A 24,922-nucleotide genomic window follows, 5' to 3' on the forward strand; every position below is an offset into this window, starting at 1 on the left:
GGTGTAATGCATAAGTGGCCTACTTTAATCTTCAAAGTCTATTTGCTTCTGATACTAGTCTTTGTATTTATCTATGGTTTCTGTCAACAGATACAGGCTAAACTGTTGCTGTGCTTCATGCATTCTGTAGAAGGCAGTCTAAATCAGAAGATGGCTTTATATGATGACAGTCGTAAGAGATTTTAGCGCTGTGCTCTTAGAATTTGTCAAATTCACATCCTTGTTTGAAAAAAAAAGAAGTAGAACCAAAACAAAAAGCTTTTTTCCCAGTCCACACTACTTCTTTTAAAATTGTCATTACCCAAAATGAATAACACTCCATTGAGAGATTATAGTCAAAATTTTAGCATTTTTAAACTTTTACACTCAGCTAATGCTGGCATCACTTATGACATTTGTTTTTATCAGTCTTCACAGCTCCCACTAGAAAACTTTTTCACGCACACTTTCGTGCTCACAAAAGCCTGTAAGCACACTTTGATGTACAAAATCGGCGCGGTTCCCCTTCGATATTGCAAGCGAGGGGAGAGCAACAGCGCAACATGTGTCTTGTTTGATAGCTGCTCCAAATGCTAAGAACCTCCAGAATCATGCTCTGACAAAACTGCAGATGAAGGCATGGTGAGAAGCTCTTTGTCCTGTTTTTGTCAACTGCTGCCCTCGTGTAACACACAGCAAACGCACCATTGTCTCAACACATCTGCATTGGCGTGTTTGTGTGTCCTGCCCACAATGGTGTTGACACCAATGTGTTCCCACTTATGAAAGCCTGATAACTCCAAGAGGGAAAGGTAAACACATCTGCCTTGGCAGTGACACGAGCAATGTGACATGAAGACAAGAGGAACTGCACAAAAGAGCAGGCGGCGACAAAAACACCTTGTACTCAGTTTCTTCCTGTTTATTGATCCAAAGAGCAGGACAGGTCTGATGGGAAATTTTAACCCAGTTTCTATAACCACAGGTCTCTTGCAGCTGGTGCCCATCAAAAAGATTAAGTCGTCACTCCAGAGTATGAAATATATAAAGAATGATGCAGCTGTTTTCCATTGAGAGGATCTCTTAAACAGAGCAGACTAATATGCAAAACACCTAGCCTGACATTTCTGCAGAAAGATCAATAAAACAGGTGAGCTATTCTTGGTTTTCCTTTCAACTGATGCCACTTGAAATGCCAAACACACTCTCATTCTTTTGATAGCTGCAGTGATTTTAATGGGCTTATATATTATGTGCTATATGCTATACTTAAATATTATATTTATACTTTTTTTTATCTCAAAGCATTGAGGGTCTGGCATACAGAGGAGCCATAAATGAGATTACTGAAGTTCACCCTGTGGTGTTCACTGTGATGTGGATATAAATATAAATAATTTGCCTCTGTTTATACTGCAAATATATAGAAGTAATGAAAGAACTTTTTATGTTCAGGTCATGCAATCACACTCCCAAATAAGAATATGAAATGACTTCTTGAAGCTCTAAATAGAAAGTGATTTTAAACATCTAAAAATGACTTTTTTTTCTGGCTTGTACTACTTGATCTACCACTACATGGAGTTTGATAACAGATATTTCACAAGATGAAGCATTAGTTCAGAGCTTTCAAGATTTTAATGAAATAACACCAGTTTTAATGTGAACGGCAGATCAATTATCAGGGGGAAAAATCACATTTTGTCATACAGGGAAATTACCTTTCAACTAATAAAACTCTGAGATAAAAACAAGAGCTTTTAAGATGCTCGGCTAAGAGAATTTGTGATCAAAAGGATGATGAATCGCTAACCTTGTTTGATTTATTCTAACTTATTTCCAACCACTATCACAGAAAAAAAACACCTTGTTATGAAGCTTACAGCTTATGTACAGTATTTTCTGTTTATTTATATCAAGTTTAAGGTGTAAATTGAACTGCTTGGAAAATTTCAGTCTACTAAATATGAAAAGATTCCTTTAATATCCATTATAAACACTTATCTTCTCTCTACACTTGTCATCTGTACCCACTGGAAATACTGGGAAAACAGGATGCCTCTGAAAATGATAACTCTTACTACTATTGTAGAATAAGTAATGAATCACTTTACCCATTTTGAATTTCCCAACTCTGGAATCTTATCTTATCTTGCATCACAGCAGGAAAGAAAGTCGACCTGAGTAATCTACAGCTGATCTACTGGGATTTTCCCACACAACCATAACTAGGATTTACAGAGAATGGTCCAAAAAAGAGAAATAAAAGAAAGAAATAGTGAGGGACCATTCTCTGGGTGACACTGGCCTTGTTGATACCAGAGTTAAGATACCAGAGTTAAGAGGAGAATGGCCAGACTGTTTCAAGTTGATAGGATGGCAACAGTAACTCAAAATAACCACTTGTTGCAATAAAATTACACAGAAGAACATCTCTGAATGCATAACCTGTTGAATCTTGACACAAACGGGCTACAACAGCAGAACACCAGATGCCATTCCTGTCAGCTAAGAACAGGAAACTGAGGCTACAAATTAAATGGATTCAACAAAATTAGACAATAGAAGATTGGAAAAATGTTGCCTGGTCGAATGAGTCTCAATATCTTCGGCATTAAGTTGATGGTGGGGTCAGAGTTTGACGTACACACCATGAAAAGACTGATCAATCCTGCCTTGTATAAGCAGTTCAGGCTGTTTGTGGTGTAATTCTAGGTGCCTATGTGATATTTCATTTACAAAATTTGGGCCCTTAATATCAGCAAACACCACAGCCTACCTGAGTATTGTTGCTGACCATGTCCATCCCATTATGACAACAGTGCACCCATCTTCTAATGGATCCTCACAGCAGGATAAAGTGCTATGTCACAAAGCTCAAGCTGGTTTCTTGAGCAAGACAATGAGTCTAATTTACTGAAATGGCCTCCACAGTCACCAGATCTCACCTTTGGGAGCACCTTTGGAGTGTGGTGAAATGGAGGACTCGCTTCACGGATGCGCAGCCAAGAAATCTGCAGCAACTCTGTGATGCCGTCATATTAATATGGACCAAAGTCTCTGAGGAGTGTTGCCAGCTCACTGTGGAATGTGTGCCACAAAGAATTAAGGGGGTCCAACCCATTACTACCAAGGTGTGACTAATAAAGTGTCAGCTGAGTCCATATTGATACATTTATTGTGAAATTGTTGTACTGCATGTAAGAAACATGACCAACTCATAAAGTATGCAGATTGATACAGACTGAACTACAGGAAATGCAGAAAATTAAATGCTATCAGTTAATTGTATCTTCTTTTTTGTCTGTTTTTGTCTAATTATATTCAGAAGTTTTCTCAAAATACATACAAGGTTGGAGGATGGGTCAGTAGCCCATCCCCCAACAAAAAAACCCATTTAGTAACTGTACAAAAGCATACAACAAAGATAGAATTATACAAATATTACTTAACATACTTGCATTATTGACATAACAATTTCATGGTTTGCATATCAGGGTTGTGTCAATACTAGTACTGTGCTACACCTCTAGTACTCTAGCCTACTTACTGTATAACACAGCCATATTATATGTTAGCACTCTGAAACAGTCCCTTGTGTCTAAGAAGTTTTATTACTCAGATGTGGCTACTAATATTTAGAGCGTGTACTTTTACCCACGTATGTAGGATTTCAATTTGTAATAGAATATGGAGTATTTTAGATATTGAGTATTTTTAATCACTCAAGAAATCTGGCTGCTTCTTACGCCAAAGCAACCTGGCAACTGTGAGATTATTTATGACTTAATAACCTATCTATAAAGCATGAATAAATGTCAAATTAATCATTAATAAAAGCCACTAGTTACATTTTTTTACAGCGAGACTCGGCGACAAGTGCCAAAAAGCTTATTTAAGGAATGTATTCAATGAATCTCTCAAGTTTAATGGGCTTTAGAAACCACTGCTCAGCTTTATGTCTACCCATTTAAATTGATGCTTCCTCCAACAGTAAAACACCGCAACGAGGCTTTACAGGATATTAAATCACAGCAGATGTTCTAATTTCAACTCGAAACAATAAGTGACTTCAGGACTGTCCTCAATGTCCTCAGAAGCAAGCGGTGACACTAAAACGCACCTAATATGCATCTATGCCATAGTTAACGTCCACAAATGTGGCTGTAATAACTTAATGAGTGTTAATGTAAACAGTCAATGAACGTGAGGACATCTACCCATGTGCACCTGTCCGACCTGGACTGCAGCACTGAGAGCCGAAAACAGCACCGCACGCGGTTTGGTCACCTTCACCTGAGCAGCCTCTTTACATCAGCAAATAGAGAGTAAGGAAAAGTGGAAGAAACACGGAGAGGCGGTCCGGAATGAAACATAACAGCAGTAAGGACTCACCTGCTTGTTTTCCTGTAGCTCTGCTCCTAAATCCTTTGAGCCGACCTCTCCGCGGTGAAACACAGAGCTTCTCTGCTGCTGCTGCTGCTGCTGCTGCAGTTACCCAATGCTCAAACACAACCGACTCTTCCTCCACCCCCCGACACACACACACAAACACACACACACACTGAGATCACAGGCTTTCCACAATTTCACCACCTAACATGTTCTTTTTGTTGTTTTGTTTGAGTTTCTATTACTTTTATTTTAAGAGTAAAGAAATTGTTTAGGAAGGATGTTTTTTCACCCATATCCAGATGATATAATAAGCAGGTGTACGCTTTTTGTGATTTTTACTGAATAGATTCGCCTTTCTGGATTCTTGAAAACGAAGGTTTTAAGCTCAGTTTTTGGCGTTTCTATTTAAAACAAACTTATAATAATGTTCTTTCTCAATAGAAGAATGGAAATGTGTCAGTTCCACATAGAAGTGTGATTGATTTTAATTTTCTTTAAGAATATTAATTAACTGTTGCTTAAATTATCCTGGAAATGTTTCCAAACATTAGTAAGCCTTCCAGTGTGACACCCCACGCAGGCTGTAAATGTAAAGTCGAGTGGAGCCCATGTGATGTGTGAGCGACTCCTGCTGGACAAAAGCTAGAACGACAAAACTTTGGGCTTTCGCAGGTACAGTATTTCTTTACCTTGTTTAGGTTAGACGGGATAACTATAGCTGGTTCATCAAATCTAAGATAACCAGGCAACATTGCATTTCAATAGATATGTGATTTGATTATGGACTGCTTCTTATATAGTGCTTTTCTACTCTACATGAGTACTCAAAGCACTTTATACAACGTGTCTCATACACCATGGATGTTCTGTATGCAGACTGAAGCAGCCAGGAATTGAACCACCAATCTGCTAAACCTTCTGAGCTTCAGCCACCCCTTTTTGTGTCATTTGCTGTAATTACATGTGTCACACTATATTAGTCCTAGATATTTTATTATAGATCACAAGTTACCACAAACAGGGTCTAGTTGTTTTCCTGTAAATGAGTAGATAGATAGATAGATAGATAGATAGTCCCCCGGGTAGGTTCCTCCAGGAAATTCAGTAGGACAATAAACAGGAAGGTCCAATAATCTACTTGATATATATATATGTATGTGTGTGTCTATATATGCACTGAAATGCATTACCCTGGAACTTCACTTGCAATCTTTATAAATGACTGAATCTACTCTATTGAAGAATAAAGTGGTCTATAGCAAAAATGCAGTGATCCTGTTATCCAACCACAGTCTTTAACATTATCATTGACATGATACTTGACATTTTCCACTATTAAATAACATATTTTAAGGACAGATTTTCTCAATAGTGTAATTTTTAAGGGGGTATGGGTAAATTGTGGTTTACAGTGCTGAATTGCTATCACATCTTTTCAAGTAATTTGTTTTTGTTTGAAGTAGATAAAATGTATACACTCTTACTGTAACTGAAAACAGTAGAAATTTTAATTAAAATATAATTAAAAATAGATCATATAATATAGTATAACTTATAAATACTGGAAACAGTTTTACAGTTTAATGCCAGTAAATGAACTTACTGGTGCTAAATGATCTTAAACCAAATTAGATTGTTAATTTATTTTAATTTATGGTAGATATCACATCAGAGTAAATATAGTCTCAACTCTGAGCTTTTTTTATTTTAGTCATTCAGACTTTATTATTGTATTTTTATTTTATTTTTTTTGTGGATCACATTAGCCGCTTGTGTGATAGGCCCATGGGACTATTTGCATTTTCATTATTGCTGCTGTGTAATTCCAAACCCCTGCTACCCAATTTGGAGATAAAATTATATTTTTTATTGATTTTATATGGTGCACAGTGGTTGAATCTGATGATCCAAGTATCCAAATGGAGAGGCTGGAGCCTATCCCAGCTGTCAGGGTGAGAGTCAGGGTCCAGCCTGGACAGGTTGCCAGTCTGTGGAAGGCTAACACATAAATACAGACAGCCATTCACACCCACTGTCAGTTTACAATCACCAGTTATAACCCCAACAATGTATTTGGACTGTGGGAGGAAGCCATAGCACCAAAGAAAAAAACCCTAACAGACATGGCGAGAACATACAAATATCATGGTGAGTATTGGTGTCTTTTGTGAATTTGCTTTTAGAAGTGGTTATTAGTTCCCTATAGCATCCTCTTCCTTTCCTTAGTCTTAAGGGTTTATTCTTGTGTCTCCCAGGTTCATTCAGTGTCATCCTCATTGTGATGGCTGCATGCCAACACACAACTGAAATACTCAGGTAATATTTATGTTTACCTTTCTTTTTGCATTGTACTGTAAAGCTTCAGTGTCTATAAATTAACTGAAAGATTTAAATTGGGTAGTTTGTAATACATGACAGCAGTAGCCCATAGTGCAAGCAATAGCATATAATCTGTTTTGAATTGTTTGTTATTGTACTATATGTTGTACGTATATGTTGTATTAATTATTTTCTCTTCTTTTTGAGTTACCTGGCTGCTGCTCCAGTCCTTCCTGGTTTGAGTAACGGAGAAGGCTAAGGGTGGAGCTGGTTTAAATGCAGAGGCCAATAAAATAGACTTCACCAGCTGTTGTGACCACACAAGGGGGGAATGGGCTTTCTTCTTGTATTATGTTTAGCTATTGTCTCTGTGGTTTCCACCTTTGATGTATACCATGGTTCATTCACTTAATATATAACAGGAGTAGTCTCTCATTTGGGGAGGTCAGTTTGCTGAGTTATGGTGTTTTGTTAAGTGTTTTTAGTAGAATTTTGTTTTAGTTGGCCTCTTTTACGGGCCCACTTACTTCTTAAAATAGTTTGTTTCTGTCATTTAGAATTTTTGTAATAATTTTGCCTTTTTGGGGCATAATAAAACCCATTTTGTGAAGGTTATACCTGTGCCTGTATGTTCTTGGTTGCCTGGTCCCTCATACTCATGTTGGTCTACTCCTTTTGTCTTGGATGTTTGTGTGTTTAAGTCCTTGTCTCAGTATCGATGATTTCCTGTTTCATTTTGGTAATCTTTTGTCCTTCTTTGCTTCTGTGCCTGTTTGTATTCCCCTTTGTCTCATCTTCCCTGATTTGTTCTCTTCTGTGTTCCCTGGTGTCTCCGTCTCATGTGTGCTTGTTGTTTCTCTCCTTCTGTCCCCTGTCTAGTCCTTTTATTCTCCTCTTAAGTTACCTTGGCCCCTTGTTCACTTCTGTCTTCGCTTTCTTCCCCTTGTGTTTTTCCCCAGTCAGCCATGTCTGTTGGTTGGTCTGTTCCTATGTCATGTTTCAACCCCCTCACCCATGAGGGGTGATGAATCACAAAGCATATTTTTCCTGAGCAATCTGAAATCTACGTGCAACACATACTGTAGAAGTGGTAGGTCTGCTGGCAAGTGGCACTGAAAGGAGGGAAAGGAGGAGCTCTTCAGGGAAACAGACAGATAGGAAGGAGACAACAACAGGTGTGTTGGATATTTAAGATGTAATCCTTATAATAACAATACATAATAATAACAATAATGTGTTTGTTTGTTTTTTAAGTGAAGAAGCTTTGACTGCTTCATTTTCAATTTAATATCAGATACTTTAAAGGTTTCTGTGAAATTATATATATTTTTTGTAATTACTTCTATTCTATTCTGTGCCCGTGTATTGATGTATGATATGTCTAAATACTACATTTAAAAAAAAATCATGCCATCAAAACAGCTGCTTTGGTCCCAACAAACTTTTGGGCCAGTTTTATTTAACTCGTTGCAAGTTATACTGGAATCCAAAGTTAGCTTCAATGCTTGCTCCATGTCCCTGAACGTTTCATAAGTGCATCTGGTCGTTGTGCCGCTGGGTGGCGCTGCAGCTCTTATCAGTGTGCTTCCAGTGCTGGGAAACCCTTTCACAAACCCGGCGCAGTCGTCACCGGTGTGAGTACGGACTGTTGTCATGACGTTCTCTCTGTCTGGGACTGAGACACAGCTGCTGAGCCAACACGTTAACCTCCCACGGAGCCAAACACGCTTTATTCTCTTCGATTAACACCTTTTTTAACGGTACGTAACCCGGTCTGTACTCTGTCGTGAATACACTTGAAGCCAGTTCTTAATATGTTAATTTCCTGCTTGGCAGCTCGACAAGGTTATTATTAACCAGCTAGCTAATGCTAGCGCTATCGATTAGCTGGACGTTTAACGCGCAGATAAGAGCTTATTCCAATATTGCTCTTAATCGATCAGCTGCTACACATGTGCGTTACTACTTGTAATATGAGCGAGTTCAATCGAGAGCCGAGCTTGTGAATGAGCTAATAAGCTACTGATATTAAGTTAAATGTCTTTTTCTCTTTCTTTTTTAGAGCAGCAACGCCGCCTTTTCTGTGTCTGTCGTATATTTAGCAGAAGAAGTTAAGTCACTACTAGTGACTTAACAGTGGGCTTATTTCCTCTTCATTTTGTAGTTTCTTTACTAGCTCGGGAGGCTATAAAAGTGTTTGAATACGTGTTTGTCACATGAGGAAGATATTGTGTGCAGTTTAACCTAACCATTATAACACCGTTGTAAAGTCTGTTTATAATGATTGTCTGTGCAGTGTGAGGTGAAATTGCGGTGTAATCTATTTTAAAAAACATCTGTGATGTCCTGTAAACACAACAGGTGGGCTCCCCTGCAGGTGGGGAGAAAACAGTTGGTAAATATGCCGTGCCTGAGAGGACATGAATGGGATATTTGTAGATGTTGTCAGGCACTATCATCTGCTGCAAAGTACACCACTTTTGTTTTGGTAAGATGCATAAGTGTTAAAGATGTGATATGGCACATCCAGCTGAAAGATATCCCGCTTTTACCTGCTTGGATCTGATAGGGAGCTCTTTGTTACACTCCACTGAGGTTGCCCCACTTATCTTGGTTGTACCTAGACAGTACACTGATAGAAAGTATCATATCGCCTTGGTTTGTTGTTTTTTTTTAACTATTACTTTTTTCTCCCCACTGAAGACGTGACAGGATGTGATCAGTGCAAGTTTGAGCTTGTGGCAGTCAGGCATGAAGTGAGAGGTGCTTACTGGTATTTCTAAGCAAATTCTTCTCCCTGGGGTGCTGCTTATGAGAATGCACTCGGGACATGAGAATAGAACAGCCAACGAAGGATTTGCATTCACTGTATTGAAAGACAGTAATTCACAAGGGGGTGTAACATGGAAACTCTGGACCTCATTCACAAGGTGTGCGTGAAGGTACTGAATTTGTTTGTAGTCTACAAACACATTGAGAAATTCCTCAGACTGTTTTTATGAACAAATAAAGGAGGCTGTCTTAGAATATTTTAACACATCTTTAAACTGCAGTGCTGTAGCAGTCCCTCATTTCTTCATATATTTCCATAAAAATGGGAAATGTTGATCCCGGTCCGTGACTGATGGTGTTCCATTGTGTTCTTTTTTTATCCAGGTATGTGTTTACTACACTGGGAGTGTATTTAGGATCATTGTCATTTGGAAAAATGAAGCTGTTGTCAAAAAAGTGCATTCCAGATGATATTGCACGGTAGACCAATATATGTACTTTCCTGTGTGCATAAATCCTTTAATTTCAACAAGATCTCCAAAACCTCAAGCTGAAATTCATCCCCAAGACATAACCTCCACAGCATTTCACCAGTTTTACTCCTGTCCCTACCTGTGACATCCTTATTACATATTGGTGTAAGAAGGCTCTCCCCTTTCACTCTATCCATGAACCTTCAACATATGGTCTATTTGAACTGTACAGGCTTCTTTCTTAGAAAAACACCACTGAGTTTTCCACTATACCTCATGTTAATTTATTTAGAAATATGGGTGTGACTGTATGTAGATTGTATACAGCGATTTGGATGCACTGATACCCACAAGGTGGCCAAAAAGAAAATCCCCTAAGACCTACAGTAAATTTGCATGTAAATGCAAAGTCTGTATTAAGGTCTATATATATCTGCATTGATGAAAGAAGCTCATTATGCTTCCTTTTCAAGCTAATCTTTCTTTTTTTCTGAAAGTTTTTTGTAATTATAATAGCATAAACAGTGCAACACTTCAGTTTTGAATATGACACCCAAGGGCAACACAGCAGTGAAAACACTCATCCTGAAATGTTTACTTTGTTCTTTTGGTCAGCTTTTTATGAGGTAAGTGAGATGGAGTTTTCAAAGGAGTGGTCATATTTGGCTGGGAGAAGTAGTATTACTCTCAGTCGGCTGGGCGTGTGCTCATAGTTAGGTTGTGGTACACTGTTCCTTTCCTCTAACTTTAATGAGTACCTAGTGCACCATTGCTTTGAAAACAGCACTTTTTTCTGGTCTGCTCAGACTCTGTGGGGAGACAGAGACGGGAATGTTAATATTATTTTGGTGTGCTCAGCTGGGATTTAACTGTTAAAAAGGTGCAGTGCAATTTCTGGTAATGCTCAAAAATGCGACGTTATGAGCTAATACAGTTTATCTGTTGTATGTTTTTATCAAATCTAAATGCATTTACTTGTGCTGTGTGGTTTGTTTGTTTTATTTTTTGCAGGTTATGATGAGGTGGTAACCCTGGGGCGGCCAGGCTGTGAAATGACTGCTGTTCGGCACAAAAGAAAGACGGAGCAGAGAGACTGAGAAAGAAGAATGGGCAGGAGGGTCTGGGGTTGCTGGCAAGGTGTCCTCTCTACTGCGCTGCTCTATGGCTCTTTGGCTCTGTTTACATCCATCCTGCACAATGTGTTCCTGCTCTACTATGTGGAGACGTTTGTCTCCATCTACAAGATCGACAAAATCTCCTTCTGGGTGGGAGAGGTGAGTCTAAAGAATGCCCAAAACTGTGATTCTGAGATTAAACATGTGATTTAAATTTGGATGTTTAATTCAGATTAGAAATCCAACTCTAATTTACCAGTCCAGTGTCGCTGAGAGTGTGCTCATCATTTTGCTTTTGTTATTTAATTACCTTTTTTTGTACCAGAAAAACAGAAATCTTCATTATGAAATACAACTTATTCATCTTAAAGTCTGTCAGCTCTTCATGAGACTAAAATTGGACAGTGCAAAATGGATCTTTCTTTTACAGATAGTAGCTTCTGGGTCTAAAAAGGAAAACAACATGGCCTTAAACCTGTATTTAATATTAATGCTACCAGGGTGGTTGCAAAATAACTTTCAGTCCTATAGAAGTTTATGGGAAAAGCACCATTGCCCCGTAACTCTATGAACACTTTCCTGATGAGTTTATGGGCTCAGTCACTCATTTCAGGTCAGACTGAATACAAAATGAAATCCAAAATTGTATGTTTTGGCCATTTTTGTTGTCAGAAAAGAGGATTATCCAGAGTAAGCTGAAGACTTGGCTAACAACATGTGATTGAAAAGTCGTTAACCAGTGAACATCCAGCAGTATCACAGCCAGATCCACTTCTTAGATAGTGAAAAGCTTCAGGTTTCATAACAGGACTCCACAAACCAATGGATGACATCATGGTGGCTACATCTGTCTTTTTTACTGTCAGTGGACACAACAAATTGTCTTGTGCTGCTGTAACACCAAATAAAACCAATAAGACAAAAGCATAAATAAAAGCAAATAGTTAAATTAAATGAAACAAAATACATTATGGCAAAACAATAAGGTTGAAACTACACAGAAGAACAGATTCTATATTGGAACCAATTTAAGATTAATGGTAATCCTGTATGCGACATCATCCACTGATTTTCATTTAACATTATTTTTCTGCTGCTCCAAAGACTGTCTTCCTTATCTGGAACAGTCTGAATGACCCTCTCTTCGGCTGGCTGAGTGACCGCGCCTTTCTCAGCTCTCCTCAGTGAGTATCTGCATCTTTACTTTCTTCTACTTTTTGTGGAACAAACACAGTTGTAAATATTTGTTTATGAATGTGTAAAAGACTGCAGAAAAACAAGTTAACTGTTTGCACAGGCTTTAAAAATGTGGACGTGACCACACACGATAGATATTCAAAAAAAAAGGTCATTTATGTCATTTGGAAGAGACACTAATGTTGTGCAATAGGGTTCAGTTCTTTCTGGGATATTTTTATCGGTTGCACATCTTCTTTCGAAAAAGAGACGTTTTTTCCTCTGAGGAGACACCTCATAGTTCTTGTTATGTGTCAGCACAGTTCATCTACTTGCCTCGAACTTGGAGAGATACTCCTGATTCAACAACATAAAGTCATCTTTGTAGAATGATCTTGAAATTCCAGATATAATCTTCATTCAGACTCTGATCGCTTCTCACTTCCCACCCATACCGCCCAAGTATCTCTTAGACACTCATACACACCCAAGTGTTTGACGCCATCAGAGCACTTTGTCAAACATTTGTCTGCTTTCTGTGTTTACATTGTTATATCACTAAGCAAACCTTCTCTGTGTTGTTCTAAGGCGGTGATGTTATAAAGCTGGTCACATCATTCTGTTGAAGTTTGTTACATTTAATACAACTACACGTTTTTTTATGTCAGAGATACGCACTTTTTCCCTTTTTCATTTTAAGAATTTCTCCACTGCTTGACATCATGATATACGGGACTGTCTGCAATAACCTGTCTGTCTGTACCAGGGAAGTTGGTTAATTATCACAAAACGTGTCTAAAGATTTGTTATGTGTTTTGTTTTTCCACCCAGAGCCGGCTCTCAGATCACAAATCCAGAGGTGGTGCTGAAGCGTCTGAAGGCCCTCGCCACAAATGGTCCTCTCTTCGCTCTGTCCTTCCTGGCCTTCTGGGTGGCATGGGCCAGTCCAGGCCTGCAGTTCCTGCTGTGCCTGTGTCTCTACGATGGCTTTCTCACTATGGTGGATCTCCACCACAGCGCCCTATTGGCGGACCTCGCTGTATCTGCCACCGATCGCACACGCCTCAACTTTCACTGCTCGGTGTTCAGCGCTCTGGGGTCTTTCTCCGTCTTTCTGTCCTACTCTTTCTGGGATAAAGAGGACTTTTACTCCTTCCGTATCTTCTGTGTAACTCTGGCAGCTTTTTCCGTCTTGGGGTTTTTCTTAGTGTCTCGAATACTCCAGCGCCGTTTTATAAAGGAAATCCATCCAAAACAAGATGATGCATCAGCACTCAAAGAGTAAGAATTTAAAAGTGTGAATAATATGAGAAATTTTCATACTGTGTTTTCTCCTTTCTCACATCTTTTCGTGTGTGTCTGTTATCACAGACTAAACGTTGGCCATGCTCCACTTAACCACCCGGAAAAACCTGTCACTATTGGACAGTATCTCAAGCAGCTCTCCAGACACAGGAACTTCATGTGGTTCGTGTCGATGAACCTGATTCAGGTGAGAAACTAAAAATCACCAAGTGGGGAAAAAAGTAGATCTGGATGATGTGGAATCAGTAATTTAGTGCTTGTTATCAGTTATCCAATCCCTAATCAATAGCTCTAGGGCAAGTAGGAGTATTCACATTTATTATACATCTTAACAACATAACATAACATCAATACAGTATAAAAGCAACACACATCTAGAAAGTAAAAGTGATCACCTGGCACCAGAAAGATGTAGAGGTGGAGCCTCCATCCTGTTCGTGGTAACTCATGTTTACCACAGGGAAGATGCAAAACATCACTGAGGGTTGGTCAGCCTTTAAAAGTCTTAAAGCCGTGTGAGCCCATGTTTGTTTTTGACGTGCAGTCTTAGTACAAACATTTACAGTCTTAGTGACTTTGTTCTTGTTATTAACGATAGACAATGCAAGATAAAGGTTAGACTGCCCTCCACAAATGAACGGTAGGAACGAACCAGTGTTTGTCTTTCCGCATGAAGTGCAGCCCTTCTTGTAAATGACACTTGTTGAACTTTCATAGTTAATATTATTAGCTAAATATTTGTGGTTTTTCTGCTCACACTAAAATCAGAAATCGTTTCATTTGTTTTCTTGGTGTTTAATTAAAGAAAACTGCTACAGCTCCAAGTAACAAAGTACTTTTAATTTAGAATAAAATAATCATCTTAGTTTATCTGTCACTTCTGCTTCTGTTTGCAGGTGTTTCACTGCCACTTCAACAGCAACTTCTTCCCTCTTTTCTTAGAACATCTCTTATCTGACAACATCTCTGCCTCTACAGGTTCAATTTTACTTGGTAAGATCCAGTTGAGATGCAGTAAATGATTTACACAAGTGTTTGTAATGGATGCTTTGCACAGCGAGAGATAAGAAATTATATATTTGATATAGTGACTTAAATTTTAGTGAATAGGAAGTTACCAATAGGAATATTAAAATAAAGAAGTTATTTTAATGTTTAACCCTGTTATGTGAGGACAAAATGCTTGAAAAACACACTGCAATGTATACTTTTAAACCATGAGTAGTGGTATATTAAAATATATAATTAACCTTTATTTATATAGCACCTTTAAAAAAATAGTTTGCAGATTGCTTTGACAGAAAAGCAAATGCCGAAAGAGGACTAAATAAAAGTCACAGAAAATAAGTGGTTGATCTATTAAAAAATATATATATATGAAAGAAGAAACTCATTTGAAAAGAATGAAGTGAGCACTTGATCTTCATAGTGTCACTCAAAGTTAGTTAAACTTCTGGGAAATTCATCTGTCTAGGTAGAAAGCATGAACCACTGTGAATCTATTTCACCTGCTTGGATTCGAACTCTAGTGAGTACATGTGTCCTGGAGAGTCAAAAACAAGGCAACAACCCCACAAAGGGAATGATTTTGCACCTTGTGGCCACAGAGGAGTGCTCTTTCCTGATATGGTGACTGATTTTTCTCCAGTTTTGCTTTTCCCGGTGTCTTTGTCACTTCAGTTAGCATGTGATGGTACCTGCAGCTCATTTAGCTTGCACACAGAGTCTGGCTCCTCTAGGATGGCACATGCACATCAGGTTTGCTGTGTCAAGTTCAAGATTCAAGAGCTTTATTGTCCGAAATGCTGTTTCACCCCAAGCTCCCCATGGTGCATTTATAAGTATATAAAAGATATATCTCCAAGAGATATAAAACTAGGATTTAAAAATAAATAACATGCTAAGTTTTGGTAAAATTAAGGGATAAAAAGGTACTAATTACTAACTAACAATACTATACAATACTATAATTATAACTATACAATACTAACTGTACGATAGTGTGCAGGAGGTAGCAGGAGATGGGTTGTTATATGAGGAGAACTGGGCAGGCATCAACCCAGTAGACAAGCCAGCATCTGCTCTTTTGATCAAGAAAGAACATGAGGAACCGTGTAGAATGACATTCAGTGAACTACTCATTTGCGTGTTTCTGATCAGACTCTCAGGAACTGACTCCATGAGGGTGGCATGAGGGCCAGACGGTATGAAAGAGGCTTGGCGAATGTCATGCTGCTTGCAGCATCAACCAGCATGATCAGTTTGGCAGTGGGTCAGTGATGGTCTGGAGAGGCATATCTTTGGTGGACCTGTTGCCAATTTAATTTGCAACCAAGCAGTTGAAATTGTTTCACAGCGGTTTATGCTTCTAACTAGACAAGCTGATGTCCCAGAAATTTAACAGACTTTGCATTCAAAGGTGGTTACTAATTCTGCAAGCCTGATCTCTTCAGGCAAGTGATTCCAAATCTGAGACATGACAATAAAAGCTATCACACATTTTTTGTACTTATGTGTAGCACCAGAACATTTGAATGAATTGCAAGATTTTTACTCATTTGTATTGTTTTGGGTTTTTTGGCTTTCCACTCGCTTTCTCTCAAATTATTTTTCTGCTGTTTTCTAGTTTTAATTTTTAACGCGGCTCTGCTTCTGCTCCACACAGGAATCTCTTATATTGCCCCACACCTGAACAACTTGTATTTCCTGACACTGTGCCAGCGTTACGGGGTTTACCAGGTTATCCACTGGCTATTTATGCTCAAACTGGGACTTAGTGTGGCTATTCTGCTAGCAGGGGCTGACCACATTTATCTGCTGTGTGTCTTCATTGCTAGGTATGGCCGTGCACACACATCTGCACACGCTTCATGGATGTGTGGCAGTTTGGCTGGTTCTTTTTGTACTTGTTTGTAACAGTTTATCATTTTCAAAGCTGCATACAGAAACCCAGAATTCCTTTGTGCATGCCATTTGCAGAGACCTTTTTTTTTTGGGGGGGGGGGGTTTATAAATGCTGTCTCTAGAGATTAGCCACAATTCTGAAATTGGTCTACTCTTAACTGTAATTGTAATATTTGTGTTATCTGTATAGTCCCATGTACACATATAACATTTTAATGCCACAAGCGATTGATTTTCATGCAGTTTTTAGCCTATTAGTGGTCTTGCTGTTCTTATAGCTATCAACAGCATTTGAGTGCTCTCATAGCTCACTGATAATTTTAGTCACAGCTGTGGTAAAGTGGTTAAGCTTGTGGGTGAAGCTCACTAAAACTTTCCAGCTAAAAGCGATGAAGTTGTTACTGTATTTCATACACTGTTTTTCATACTCGGACACACCTTAGCATGCTCTGACTGCTCTGAACAAAGGCTTTTTGCATGATAACCTGTATTACAGCTGATGTTTCCACGCTGTAACATTACGTCTCCATCTTCTAGTAACCGCGTGTTCACCGAGGGGACATGCAAACTCCTGAAACTGGTGATTTCTGATCTGGTGGATGAGGACTTTGTGGTAAACCGACGTCAGCAAGCCGCCTCTGCTCTCCTCTTCGGCATGGTTGCCTTGATGACCAAGCCCGGGCAGACATTCGCCCCACTCATTGGCACATGGCTGCTCTGTGTTTACACAGGTACAAACAGAAACTCTCAGCCTTGGACCTCATGAGGACACGGGTTTTTCCAAGCTTGCTCCAAGGCGCTGCATTCATGTGTGTTTCCCATGAAGCTGACACAAATTACTACAGGCTCACACACTCTGTTGATATGTGTGTTGATAAAGTTTTGAGGGTTCAACTAGAGTTAAAATCCATGTGTGTGACTTGCACAACAAGTTGAACTAGACAAATGACACAAATTGCTGTTTTGTGGTTAGTTTATCTTGCAAATGACAAACAAAACAAAAAAGCCATTCATCAAATCTTTGGCGTTTACCTGATTAAACAGGCCTTTGTAATCTCATTTTTTAAATCTAGTTTTCTAGAACCTGAACAGGATAGGGAAAAAAATCAGCCTGTTTTACACTTGTTTTGCAGACTTATTTAACTTTGCATTAATTGTTTGGCAATTCGTGGACGGTCAGCACAAGTGACCCAGCAGCCAACAATAATTTAATGTAATTTTAAGAAGAAAAAAAAACATTGTAAACATGTATATTTAACTTCTTACTAAGACTTAGATGAGGTTGTTTAACTGGACAGAGTCAGTGTAGTTGTTTCTGCTGATAGGAAAAATAGTCTAAGCCAAAGGGGGTGTATCCAGAGCAGTCCAAGCCACGTACTTATCAGTCATTTGCCTCAAAGTTAGGAAAATTGCGACACCAGCTTTGCATGAATTCATCCATCCTAGCTGGATTTTACTGACTTTTCTATGGTCTCTGCTCACTTCCTCTTTGGATGCGTTTTTTAAGGCTAACAAACCAGTTTCCCCAGATATAACCTGTTAGACAAGCATCGCGTTATGCCAGTCGTGCTCTTAAAATATATCCTAGTGACACGTTTTTGTTTTGCCTCACTAGCTTTACTTTAGTTTCTTTCATCAATAGGATCCTCATTAACTCTTACAGTTTTCATATTTAAGTATGGCTTCAGGAAAAAAGAGTCAAATTTAATGTGATTAATTTTGTCGTCCCCAGGTTATGATATTTTTGAGAGAGATTCTGTCAAGGACTCAGTTTCTGGGTCTCACGTCGCCTCCAGCTCAGGGAATCCGCCTCTACGCCTGGGCTGCTTCTACATGTTGGTGTTTGTGCCTATCACCTGTGCCCTGCTCCAGCTGGTGGCCTGGTCTCGCTTCACGCTTCATGGCCGCAAGCTGCAAGGGATCAAAGCCCTGCGGCAGGGGGCCCAGCAAGGCCACCTTATCGATGTCAAGGCCATTTGAACTGTTGGGCGAAGTTGCACATGGACACTTTTACGTCATTAGCTTTTACAGTCCCTTTTGATAATGTCTTAGAAGAAGATGAGCTGCTCCGCCCTTTTTCTGCAGCTTGGCCTTCTGTGCAATAAACTCTTACAGATCATGTGGCTTTGTGTACAGTGGAAAATGCACAGCGAGCTCACTAATCCATGTGGAAATGAACATGTTGAAATCTGCCTTATTCTTTTTATATTAAAATAATAAACTATATTTATATTTGAACCGATGACCAAAACATCAGTAAAACCAATCAATCTTTTGGACCAAGGGGAGAAGAGATCGGGTGCCCTCTTTACGTGTAATTCTGGTGTTGAGCTCAATCTGAACGTCTTTGCTGATCTTTAAATTGTCAGCACCATCAGCCTGTTTGAAAAAGCAAAAGGAGGGTAGGTTTACAGCAGAGCTCCGGTTCTGATTTCTAACTTTTATTAACAAGTTGATGAAGAATTTCCAATCTAAGTACGTTGTGTTGAAAGTGCTGTTGATACTGCATGAAAACACAAGTTGATCATTTTGCTGTACATGTTTCACACAGAATGCCACTTTGATGTTGAGAACTGTATTTTGTAATACGTCAGTATTGATGATGCATTTGCACAACACTGCCGTTCGTCTGTTGTACTTCTAACATTTTACTTTTAGTCCAGTGGTGATGGAAACTGAAACAAGGAAATTAAATCAAATCAAATCAAATCACTTTTATTGTCACATCACATGTGCAGGTACACTGGTACAGTACATGTGAGTGAAATTCTTGTGTGCGAGCTTCACAAGCAACAGAGTTGTGCAAAATACAATAACGTAAAACAAGCAAAATATAAAAATGGCTAATCTAAAAAGTAATAAATATATGTACAATATGTAAAGGTATATACATTACTGAATGTGTATACTAAATATGTTTTTCTACGTGTGTGTGTTTGAGTGTGTATATAGTATGTATATACATGTTTTACAAATGAAATAAAGTAAACAATAAAATAAGATATATAAAATATACAGAGGTTGGTATGTGCAGAACAGTGGTATTTATATATTATGCCAGTAGCCACTCACTCAGTTCACTTTTCAGTTGTTTTTTTCCAGATGATTACACAGAATGTGAGACAGTGCCACAAATAAACCTCTGTGTTGAGAGTTAATCAAACTCTTTATTTTAAAGTGGGACTTATTCTATGTTCTTTACCACACAACAAACTTGAAATAAAAACCTTAACAGTATGACGAACCATTCGCAGTTTAAATATACACCAAAAAGTTTGCATATGAAAATAATTTACAGCCCTGTCAGGCAAGGGTCACTGCTGTTAATTTGAAGATAACTGGGTCAAGTATTTCAGGTTTAAAGACATGCCTTAATGCCTTTCTTGATTTCTGAGCTACTGAATATGGTGCATTTGATTTCATTTGTTGTACTTTGTTAAGAAGACATCGCCCTGAATTTGGGATAATTTTTTGTATGTTCTGGTGAAGTATAAGCTATTTCTCTTTCAAGGAAAAAAAATCTATTCATCTATATCTATCCATTCACTTACTGTACATTCACTTACTTTCCATCCATGACAAACTTGGATTTTTTCCATACTGAAGTACTGGGCCCCTGATTTTCTTGTGCTTGTGTGATACTTGAACAGTAACCCAGGCAGAGCTTAATCAGGATTTATGATCGTAAAATGAAATGTACATAGGACATAAGCTGAAATTAGTGCAGTTGAAACATTGATTATCTTTAGGGTTCAAATGAACAACTAAATAGAAAAGTATATTCATATTTTTGTGGTGGGAAGGGCCGGAAACACCCCAGAGTCTCCATTGGAGGATCAAACAAAAAAGATTTTGATCGCTAAAAGTGTTTCTTACACTATTTGTTTTGTTTTTTAACCGTTTAACTTAAAGGGGGGTTTGCTGTGCGAAGACGGAAGTAGTAGGAAGGACTTCTCTCGTTCCGAAGCCCATCCTATCATTGTGTTGCGCCTGCGTAAACTGTCCGGCTCTTTTTTCCTATTCTTTGCACTTATTTTCCTTATTTAATCACTTAATATTTAATTTAGTCACAGTATCGTTTCTGATCAGTTAAAGACCTAGCAAAGCTTCCCGAGTGCAGTATTTTAGCCTGAAATAGAATATTACCCATCATGCATCGGGCCTAGTACGCCTTTTAAACCTACGTTTTCGCTCTAAAGCAATTCATATAGATTATTTTTAAATATATAAAATGTTTTATATATTTATTTAAAGTAGATCCCATAAGTACAATATTCAAACAATGCATGTTTGAGTTCAGCTCAACGACACCGTGAGTGTAATGAGTATGTCGGAAAAGCACCCCTCCCCGGGTTGCTACATTCGGTAGTACACTCATGTTTCTCTTCAGATCGTATAAATCTTTCGCCTTTTACTAAAGATTTCCGTGGAGAGGAACAATATGAGTTATAACTAATTTTTTGATGCTCTGCTTATGGCGGGGCTTCTGTGCTTGTGAAAGAAATATAGCGGATTTTCTCGTGTTATAACGCTCTACGGAGTTTGAATGAACTTAATACGGAACTATGTCAGTAAGTAGTATTAAGTTCCGTATACCCGAATTTGACTTGCTTTGAACTTAGAAAATGATTCTTATCTTTCAGGAGCACATTTGAATTTTCTCTCTAGTACAAATGCTAACAAAATTGTAAATAAAAATATAAATTATGGCTCATAATTACAAGCCTCACCTGTCCAAGATGTCTTTACCAGACGCAAACTAAGCAATCAACATATAAAGTAGATTAAAACTGATGGATTTAACGCAATTGATAATGCTGATTTTAAACAAAAACAACAAATTACTTTAAAATGCATTCAAGAACAGACTCAAAAACTCAAATTCACAGGCTTTTATTTAACAACTGTGTTAACTTACTAAAGGTTTGTTTGTATTGCTTCACACACTGAAGACCTAGATAGTTTTTGATGGCTTCATTTTTATTGTTACCACATTGAGCACGTGTGTAAGGAAATATGCAACATAAAACCGACACCGACGGTATTTTGACGTGAATGAAGATATGAGTGTTTTCAGTTTCTAATGTTATCCACAGAAATGTGATGATTGCCTTGGATCTACTTCAGATCTCATGTCTTTTTCTTTCCTCGGTTCTGTATAAACACGGTTTAAATTGGTTTATAAAAGAGACCGCAGTATTTCAGTGATTCACAGTTTAGTCCAGTCCAAATCTCCGAATAAGACAAAATAAATAAATAAGGAAATCATCAGAAATATTTTACATATGATCCCCTTTAACCCCCCCCCAATTCTCATTATTTATAGTTTGGACTTAGTTGTGTATTTTATTTAACCTAAAATTCCAGCAGAGGGCGTACTTGGTTTTAAAGATATATATTTAAACACATGAAGCTACAAATACACACATAACTACCCTGCTTTTCTAAAGTATTGTCTTATGGTCCTATTGGTAACATACTCTATTAAGTTTAAAAGATTTCATTTTTGCATTCCCATCACATACATAAAACATTTAACTATATTTGTTATTTTCAATAAGAAAAGAGTTAAACTGTCCTTAAAACTCTATGTTTACCATGTTTATTTATTCACAGTGTTTGCAAAATATTATGGCAGATTGAGTCACCACTTGGTCGGACAATCCCATTGGCTATTTGTGAGCAATTTTCTGTGAAAACAAAGCAAATTTAAAGAAAACACTGGGAAGTGTGGTTAAAGTCAGACTTCCCATTTCTCGTGGCTTTTGTGCTATAATGCCTCACCATTTGCTTCTTTCGGTGCATTCGCAGAGGCACACAGAACAGGAAATAAGAGGGAGGCAAACGAGCAGAAATGATACATGTAAGCAGCAGGTTGAGCTCCGGCTGTTTAGATACTTAGGTGCCGCTTCAAGGCTGCGAGACTGAAAAACTAGTGTCGGGGAATGCTGGGAGGCAGAGATGAGGCAAGTAAACCAATTTTAACTTATGAAGTGTGAAATTCAAGGGTTAGGTTTGATTTTATTGTTGAATGCTAAGACACTTTAAGACATATCTAACTTTAAAGTATGCCAGAAGACAAAATATGAGAATTTTACCCATGTCGGTTAACTTTTTCCCCCCATTATTTATAATTTTGCATTTTTATGTGCCTTCAGTGTATGTATGATTTGGCATTATGGAGTTTCTTTTAAAAAGCAATGTATAAGGATTTTAACAATACGGCTAGCACTATTAGCAATACGACTGTCTTTTGTGGTTTTATTTTCTTTTTATTATGACTAAATTTGTTGTTTAAAATGTGCTTCAGAAGATAATAAAAAGCAGTAAACATTCAGAGTCCTCCGTAGCAAAAACATAGCCTTTAACAGGCAAACTGAGATTGCTAAGTGACGTCTGCCTGACGCTGAGACGAGGACGGTGCAGGCTTCCTGTTTTGTGGCTAAGCAATTACTCAGTCTGCTGTTCAAGCTCAAGTTTAGGTTGAAGTTGCTCTGCAGCAAATGGAAAGCAACTTCCATTTCCTGTCTAATTCTGCACACACACATAGAGGCTTTTATCTCTGCCAGCCTTTTGCTCATTACTCTAAACTGGAACTGCATTAGCCTTTCTGGTAAATCAGTATTAACATAATAATGTCAAACACTAACCATGAATGGATTATTGGACAGGCAGACATGGGTCCAAGTGCATGAGTGCTGAAAGAAGAAAAAGAATATAGATGTTACAGCTATGTAGCATTATTTTTTATCAGGTCATAAAATTAGATAAATACAACCACTGATGAACAACAATGTACCCATATCACATTATTTATTAAAAACTAATCCAAAATGAGGAAAAATATGGAAAACTACATACACTTAATAGGTCAACAGCTTTTGAATGCTTTTCTGTATCACTCTGTCTTTCACATCATTGTGGTGAAAATTTGGCCCACTTTCTGTTTATACACAGCCCTCCCGTCATTGCATCTTAATCAGTTTGAGGTCTGCTCTTTGACTAGACCATTGGAATGTTTTTGCGTTTTTAGCCATTCTGTTGAGTAAATTTGCTGCTGTGCTTGGGAGCGTTGATCTGTTGCATGACCCAGTTTCAGACAAGCTTTATCTATCGGACAGATGGCCTCACATCTGACTCTAGAATACTTTGGTGTACAGAGAAGTTCTTGGGTGACTCAGTGACTGTGAGGTGCCCAAGTCCTGTGGATGCAAAACAAGCCCAAATCCTCATCCATCTACCTCCGTGCTTGACAGTTATGAGATGTTTGTGCTCATTTGTTTGGTTTTCCCAAACATGGTGCTATGCACAATAGCTAAACATCTCCACTTTGGTCTCATCTGTCCAAAGGACATTTTACCTAAAGTCTTATTGTTTGGTCAGATGTAACTTTTCAAATCTAAGCCACGCTGCTTCCAAACAAGGCATACTTGTTCAGTCTTTTTCTAATTGTACTGTCCTGAACTTTAATATTTAAGCCCTTAAAGCCTGAAATTTGAATTAATTCCCAGAAAATTTGAATTGGAGAGTTTATTGAACTATCTGACAAATTTGATTAAAAAATTACTTGAAATTTAATTTCCATATATGGCTTTCAATTTGTTTGTTATTTTATTTTCTTTTCCTTTTTTAAATTTCTTAGAATTTGATTGAGGAAGTATTTTAAGAGAAGAAATGACTCTGATGATGTAGAAGTCTCAAAAGCGCACAAAAATTGGTTTGTATCAAATATGATACACTAGGTGTTAAGGGGATAACATGCTCCTGCGAAAACGGGAAACTGTCTTGAATCTTTTCCACTTGTGAGTAATCTCTCTTGCTATAGAATGGTGTTGTTTGGAAATGGCCGTATAACCCTTCACAGACTTGGCAGGAAGTCCTAAGAGTGTGTCTAGTTTTTTTACACACTGCAGCTGCATTTTGTGACTTTTTGTCAGATAAACAATGACACAGCGTAGGTGTCATGTGTTGTTGTGCATCTGATGTTGTATTTCCCCAAGAAATACAACATTATCACCATAATTCTAAATAGTACTTCATTTCCTTTTTACCAATTGTGTTGGGTTGTCAGAGCAAAAAAGCCCACAACCAGCATACACTAAGCACTAAGTGTTATGAAGACATGCAAAAAATAGTCTCCTCTCTCTCTCTATCTATCTATCTATCTATCTATCTATCTATCTATCTATCTATCTATCTATGTCTATCTATGTCTCTCTCTCTATATATATATATGTGTGTGTGTGTGTATGTATATATATATATATATATATATATACATATATATATATATATATATATATATATATATATATATATATATATATATATATATATATATATATATATATACATATATATATATAAATATATATATATATATATATATGTATATATATATATATATATATATATTTTTTTTTTTTTTTTTCAGTGTGTGTGTGTGGGGGGGGGGGGGGCAATTTTAGAGATTTTTCACACAAT

The 24,922-nt window shown here is 37.9% G+C and overlaps 2 protein-coding genes and 1 non-coding gene across 3 annotated transcripts in view; 2 read left to right on the plus strand and 1 right to left on the minus strand.

Annotated features, from left to right (window-relative positions):
- sema4gb (sema domain, immunoglobulin domain (Ig), transmembrane domain (TM) and short cytoplasmic domain, (semaphorin) 4Gb) overlaps positions 1–4,482 on the minus strand; it is a 58,729-nt gene extending 54,247 nt beyond the window's left edge. The window contains exon 1 of the mRNA XM_063482650.1: positions 4,375–4,482. The gene's annotated coding sequence lies outside the window, so the exon portion shown is untranslated. The remainder of the gene's footprint in view (positions 1–4,374) is intronic.
- A 3,825-nt stretch (positions 4,483–8,307) lies between these two features.
- On the plus strand, positions 8,308–19,241 carry mfsd13a (major facilitator superfamily domain containing 13A). The gene is made up of 9 exons (XM_063482652.1): positions 8,308–8,453; positions 10,950–11,212; positions 12,158–12,237; positions 13,061–13,510; positions 13,601–13,721; positions 14,431–14,527; positions 16,200–16,371; positions 16,976–17,169; positions 18,171–19,241. Exons 2-9 carry the CDS (start codon positions 11,045–11,047, stop codon positions 18,416–18,418), a joined length of 1,530 nt encoding a protein of 509 aa, XP_063338722.1. The 5' UTR covers positions 8,308–8,453; positions 10,950–11,044; the 3' UTR covers positions 18,419–19,241.
- A 1,567-nt stretch (positions 19,242–20,808) lies between these two features.
- On the plus strand, positions 20,809–20,923 carry LOC134633891 (U5 spliceosomal RNA). The gene has a single exon (XR_010094794.1). It is a non-coding gene; the product is annotated as a U5 spliceosomal RNA (small nuclear RNA).
- Positions 20,924–24,922: the final 3,999 nt, after the last annotated feature.

The sequence above is a fragment of the Pelmatolapia mariae genome, linkage group LG8 (genome assembly GCF_036321145.2).
Source record: "Pelmatolapia mariae isolate MD_Pm_ZW linkage group LG8, Pm_UMD_F_2, whole genome shotgun sequence".
Taxonomy (NCBI): Eukaryota; Metazoa; Chordata; class Actinopteri; order Cichliformes; family Cichlidae; genus Pelmatolapia; species Pelmatolapia mariae.